This window comes from Leguminivora glycinivorella, chromosome 2, assembly GCF_023078275.1.
Source record: "Leguminivora glycinivorella isolate SPB_JAAS2020 chromosome 2, LegGlyc_1.1, whole genome shotgun sequence".
In the NCBI taxonomy this organism is placed as follows: domain Eukaryota; kingdom Metazoa; phylum Arthropoda; class Insecta; order Lepidoptera; family Tortricidae; genus Leguminivora; species Leguminivora glycinivorella.
Window position 1 is genome coordinate 3,287,931 of NC_062972.1, and position 6,774 is coordinate 3,294,704.

At 39.0% G+C, this 6,774-nt stretch overlaps 1 protein-coding gene across 1 annotated transcript in view; it reads left to right on the top strand.

Moving 5' to 3' along the window:
* The window catches only part of LOC125240828 (fatty acid 2-hydroxylase), a 32,604-nt gene extending 25,830 nt beyond the window's left edge, over positions 1-6,774 (top strand). Inside the window, exons 4-6 of the mRNA XM_048148961.1 lie at positions 3,306-3,432; positions 5,313-5,432; positions 6,616-6,774. Coding sequence (XP_048004918.1) covers positions 3,306-3,432; positions 5,313-5,432; positions 6,616-6,704 — 336 coding nt within the window. The 3' untranslated portion in view covers positions 6,705-6,774. The remainder of the gene's footprint in view (positions 1-3,305; positions 3,433-5,312; positions 5,433-6,615) is intronic.

Here is a 6,774-nt window from a genome sequence, read left to right on the forward strand (position 1 = left end):
AAGACTACCGATAAAAATGTACGGTAGGTATTCGTTATTTTTGTGTGGGAATTTCCATAATTGTATGCTGCGTGACGCGTGACGTGTGACGTTGATGTGTCTGTTAATTGTGGTTAACCGTAAGTTTGTGTGAGAATACTGATAATCAGCGTCATTTCTCCCTCCATTTATTTCGCATACTTCGCAGTCTTCGCACCATGCCAATGAGTAACATAATATCAAATCGAAATCATATCAATAAATTCGCATGCTGCTAATAACACCTTTAGTGGTGAGTCATCAATACCATCGATTTTGTGGGAATGCATACTTGCATAAAACACTATTGAATGTTGACGATGTTCTGATGACTAGGCAAAAAATAACTATTAGCTTAGTCTATTAAAATATACTGCATCTGTATCTGTGTATATCTTCTAACAATTAGGAACTTTAGGAGTAGTTCAAAGATTCTCGACTCCAAAAAAATAAAACCGCCTTCAAAAAAAGCGTGTTACAAAACACGGAGAAACTAAAAAGCCAAAAATAATAAACCTTCGAATTCAGATTTCTTATCGGATTGCAATAATCTGAACATCCAAATTATAAACAAATCAATTATTTTTGTAGTCGGTTCCAGACCTGTTCGTCGCCTTGCTATTTCCTGTTTGCCCCACCCAACCATACGCAGGCTGGCCCCGACTGCAAAAATAATTGATTTGTTTATAATTTGGATGTTCAGATTATTGCAATCCGATAAGAAATCTGAATTCGAAGGTTTATTATTTTTGGCTTTTTAGTTTCTCTGTGTTTTGTAACACGCTTTTTTTGAAGGCGGTTTTATTTTTTGTTAAAAAGTTAATTTATTTGTTGATTTTTAGTGGTTCCTAGTGATATTATATGTATCAGTCCGAATATATGTACAGTAGTGAAAGAATTATCCTTTAACTCCTAACCGTTGAGGAGTTGACCTTCCATCATCAGCTCAGCCACATAAAATTATTACCATCAGGCGTAAATACTGGTGTACCTTTGAAAAATACACTAAGAACATTACATGTGCCTATAACATTTGAAGAGTTCCCTCGATTTCTCCAAGATCCCATCATCAGACCCCGACTTGGTGCCAATGGGACCATCTCGGGGTTATACCCGTTCGATCAAAAAAAAATTTTGAAAATCGGTCCACGATCCTCGGAGATATCGAGTAACATACATACAAAAAAAAAAACATTCAGTCGAATTGAGAACCTCCTCCTTTTTTGAAGTCGGTTAAAAAAAAATAGGTACAATCGTCAAGATAATAAGGAAAATCACGAGACTAAAATATGAGTAGGTACGGTAAGGTGAGGAAAGACTGAAGGGCTTTTCTTGAAGGATAAGATGAAATATGTTCCGTATAATGAAGCAGCATGGGCGGCTTTCCATCTTATCCCGCAAGAAAAACCCTTCAATCTTCTCCCAGCTTACCTCGATTTTCTAGCATGAATTGCGATTTCGTGCATGAATCGATTTTCGAACTCAAAATAGATTCATACTCCCTACTTAGTCTCCGTTTCTTGTCAACTATGGGCTTCCCCAAACCTATTGACGTTTTTCGGTCGGCTAAACAAAAGCCGAACCTTAATGCGACGCTTGCGAGAACGCAATAGGTCTGTAGGTATTAGGTATAAAGAAAAACAAAATGTTTTATTACCCCTCAGCTACTTTTAAACCATAGGCACTGATCCCACCGCGAGCTAGTAAACTATGAGCTATCTTATAAGGCACTGGTCCCACCGCGAGCTAGTAAACTATGAGCTATCTTATAAGGCACTGATCCCACCGCGAGCTAGTAAACTATGAGCTATCTTATAAGGCACTGGTCCCACCGCGAGCTAGTAAGCTATGAGCTATCGGCTATAAAAACAAACAAAAGATAAGCACTCCCGTGCAAATAAAAGAGGCACGGTGATATTAATAGCTCACCGCTGGGCGAGTAGCTATAAACATCGCCGTGTCTCTTTTATTTACACGGGAGTGATTATCTTTTGTTCGTTTTTATAGCCGATAGCTCATAGTTTACTAGCTCGCGGTGGGACCAGTGCCTATAAACGAAAAAAAGATAATCACGCCCGTGTAAATAAAAGAGACACGGCGATGTTTATAGTTACTCGCCCAGCGGTGAGCTATCAAAATCGCCGTGTCTCTTTGATTTGCTAGCTATGAGATCGGCTATAAAAACGAACAAAAGATAATCACTCCCGTGTAAATAAAAGAGACACGGCGATGTTTATAGTTACTCGCCCAGCTGAGCTATTAAAATCGCCGTGTCTCTTTTATTTGCACGGGACTGCTTATCTTTTGCTCGTTTTTATAGCCGATAGCTCATAGCTTAATAGCTCGCGGTGGGACCAGTGCCTAAGTCACAGAAATAGTCGACTAATTATGTGAATCTCACTTTCACGGTTTCACTTAGGTATTACAAGGAACGGTCTTATACCTACTCAATTAGCGTTTTATTTGCTGACACAAACGGTTTTTTAAACGATATCCATTATGTGGCGTTGTAGACTAGTAGACTAGGTACCTATAAACAAAAGAGGCGCGGTACGGTCAGCTAAAAAAGTGGTTTACCACTTTTCGACTCTATTTGAAACTCATAAGGTCGAAAAGTGGTAAACCACTTTTTTGGCTGACTGTACCTACGAGTAAATAGTTATTTGTTATACAAGGGTGCAAAGTTGTATTTTAACCCTAATAAAGTATTTTTTTTCCACTTTTTATTTTACCACTTTGTCGGCGTAATTAATATACATATTGGTACCAAATTTCAGCTTTCTATTAGTGCTAACGGTTACTGAGATTATCCGCGGACGGACGGACGGACAGACAGACATGGCGAAACTATAAGGGTTCCTAGTTGACTATGGAACCCTAAAAAGTCCCATACGGTTTTTTCTTTTTTTGTTACCATTTTCCGTACATGTTGTATGGGGAAATTCTGGGACACTTTTTGTCTCCCAGTGAGATTGAAAGTACTCGTGATTCTGAGTATAATTGACCTAAAATTCCCTAAAACAATCAAAATTTTTTTGATGGCAAAAAAAAAAGAAATGCTCAAATATTGAATAGATTAATGGATTTGATTTAGTTTGATGTCTTATAGTCAACAGCCCAACCACTTTGTTAATTGTTAGCGCCCTTTTCTGACTTTTTTCCGACAATATTCTATGAAATTATGACGTGTACTTAGCACGTGCAGAAGTCTACAAATTCTGCCTCAAAATTTGTCTCTACTAGACGTATTTTAGTTCAATCTTTTGACGTCACTGTTTATTTCACAGATGCCGTTCGACGGTCTTCGCCAAGTATTTCCACCGGTGCCCGCCCTGATGCTGGCATGCCTCATTTATCAGCCAGTCTCCTGGTTTCTGAGTTACCCACTCATCAAACTCACTGGTGGACTCATAGGTATGTGGTCACGGATAGATGGTGTTCGCCAAGTTTTTCCACCGGTGCCTGCGATGATGCTGGCATGCCTCATTTACCAGCCAGTCTCCTGGTTCCTGAGTTACCCACTCATCAAACTCACTGGTGGACTCGTAGGTATGTGGTCACGGATAGATGGTGTTCGCCAAGTTTTTCCACCGGTGCCTGCCCTAATGCTGGCATGCCTCGTTTACCAGCCAGTCTCCTGGTTCCTGAGTTATCCACTCATCAAACTCACTGGTGGACTCGTAGGTATGTGGTCACGGATAGATGGTGTTCGCCAAGTTTTTCCACCGGTGCCTGCGATGATGCTGGCATGCCTCATTTACCAGCCAGTCTCCTGGTTCCTGAGTTACCCACTCATCAAACTCACTGGTGGACTCGTAGGTATGTGGTCACAGATAGATGGTGTTCGCCAAGTTTTTCCACCGGTGCCTGCGATGATGCTGGCATGCCTCATTTACCAGCCAGTCTTCTGATTCCTGAGTTACCCACTCATCAAACTCACTGGTGGATAGGTAAGTATACATACGTAATGTACGGAATAATGCCCTTCGATGGTCATAGTCAGATAAAGTTAAACTGATCGACCAAGTGAGCATAAACCGGTTATTTAAATTTTAAATGCAACAAGTCCCTATATTCTCTAACATAATTTGTGTAATTCTACAAAAATTTCATCGCCATTTTGGCCCCGCCATGTAATTAATCCCGCCTTAGTTCAAATCCGATATCCAGTACCATGCGAATCAATATATCCAGTAATATATTACGGCACTTAATATTTAGACTTGCGTGCAAATGGCCACGTTTACCTTTAGATTCCAATTAACGAAGTGTCCAAATTGGTCTGCATTGACCCATTTCGCTAGTTAGGGGATGATTTACTACTTGTACTTATTCAGTTAGGGTCAGGGTCGAAATAATTTAGAGGTGTGCAGACGTTTATCGCTTGTTCGGAATCGGTCAAACGGTCGAGCACAACTTGCGTTTGCCTGCAAGATTATTTATTTATTTATTTAAAAACATTAACACACAAAAGCTTATACAGTGTTACACCAAAGCACTTATGTAATATTGATGTATGGACTCACGCGCGTTGGCTGTGCTATGCAAACGCAACAGATTGGTTAGCAGTAGGTATTTTACGTTAATAATTCCCTTGAGTTTACATATATGAGATTCGCTTTATTTCTGTTTATTTACACTATTAATATAACAATCTTATACTTTTAAACGAGCAATTCTTGTATATTTATTTATTTATTTATACCGACGATCTCGGAAACCGCTCTAACGATTTCGCTGAAATTTGTTATGTGGGGGTTTTTGGGGGTGAAAAATCGATCTAGCGTAGCCTTAGATCCCGGAAATTTCGAATTTTCGAGTTTTCATGAGTTTTTCTTTCGCGTTAGTAAACGTAAAATATGGTCGTTAATTTCGCCGCGCGCGCATCGATTCCGCTTAGCTCAGTCGTACGATGTCGGTCTAATGTACGCAGATAGATCGTAGGTGTCGGGGTTTCGAATCCCGGCCAGAAATTAAGTTTTTGTTTGTCTTTTTTTTTGTTTTTGTATTTATAAGAGCTTTTTTTTTATCTAAAGACGTGATATATTAAAATAGAACCGACCGAAGCTCGGTCGCCCAGATAGTAAATATAAATATACACAACAAAAAACCGACCTCCGGAAGTGAACCCAGGATGCTGGCAGCGTTGCCCCTTTGCACCGCTAAACTTATTTTTTGGGCAAAGAAAGACCGTGCCCTGTGGTCCCCGAGACACCTATTAGTCTGACCATTCGTTTTGTGGTTTGTTTACATATTGTCTAGAGAGGGTCTTATGGTTATTTGTTCTGTTTCAGGTTATTTAACGTACGACATGATACACTATTACGTGCACCACGGCTCGCCCGCTGACGGCACTTACCTCTACGCGATGAAGCGCTACCATTCCAACCATCACTTCGTTAATCATGACAAAGGTACACATATATACATATACCTCCTATAATATAATCCTACACCGGGGCAAACGACGCAACGGAGCCACGCTGTTTCGTCATCGCCCAAATCAATTGTTTAGTTATAATACTTTTATTCTTTGTAATGTTTTTTTTTAATGTTCTTATTTACTGTTTTTTTTATTATTTAATTTCATGACGCATTGGATTTATCTGTAATGTCATTGAAATATGTTTTCAAATAAATAAATAAATAAAATATACAGGGTGTATTTTGATAGCGGGTCAGTAAGGGCAGCTATGAGATGCCGTAGTCCTACGTGAAAATGATCTAAGGGGACCATCCATCGATTTCAAATTGATGAAAAATGGCATTTACAGATTTTGGAAAAAACATACAGTGTGCGAGAAGGGCATTTTTGACAAACTTTTTTTTGACGCCAATCGATCCCATTCCTATCAAGGATCAAAAGCTTGTATGGGACCAAAAAAAATTCCGGCTAGAAAAGTCACAAATCGCGAAAATGTTTTCCCATACAATTTGTATGAATTTTTTTTTCCTCATGATGTTTTTATAATACCAATTGATTCCATTCAACTTGCGGTAATGTACTAAAGAGCTACAAATTGAAGAAAACTTTTTCGATATTTTCCCCATAGTAAAATGTAGCCATTGATTTGTGGGTTTTAGTGCACAGCCGTGAGTTGATCTCTAAGCAAGTATTGATACTGAATAGGAATGGAATCGATTGGAATCATGGGGTAAACATTAGGCAGAGCACATCAATTTGTTTATCAGCGCCATTCTTGGTTCTTGGCATCAGTTAAGGTATCCGTTGACAACACTGAATGAATGATTTAAAGCACGGGAACCCTGACGCCCGATTCAGATTTCACTATTCGTATTGTTTTACTCATTGACGCTGCTGGTTGATGCGTGCGAATTGAGATGCGAACCAAGACGAAGAGTAAATAAGGCATATTATATTGTTTTGGAAATGTATAATTAAAAAGCCCTACAAAACGAAAAGAATCATCGAATAAATGTGATGAGATAGTTACTTACTTCGTACTATGAAAATCATCTTGCCTACCGGTTAAACTAACTTTGTCAGAGTTGTATTACAACACAATGCCCCGAACATATTTAGATAATCTTACATTTAGCGAAAACATTTTTTAAACACTGTTTTCTTTATTTCAGCATTCGGTATCAGCAGTGAAATCTGGGACCACGTGTTCAAAACCTTCGTGAAGCTACGGACGCTCGGATTCAGCTTACGTTGGAACTGATCCTTTTGGAACCTCTGAACTGATATTCAGAATTAGATAAGAGTATAATAAAGCAGTACTTAACTAACAT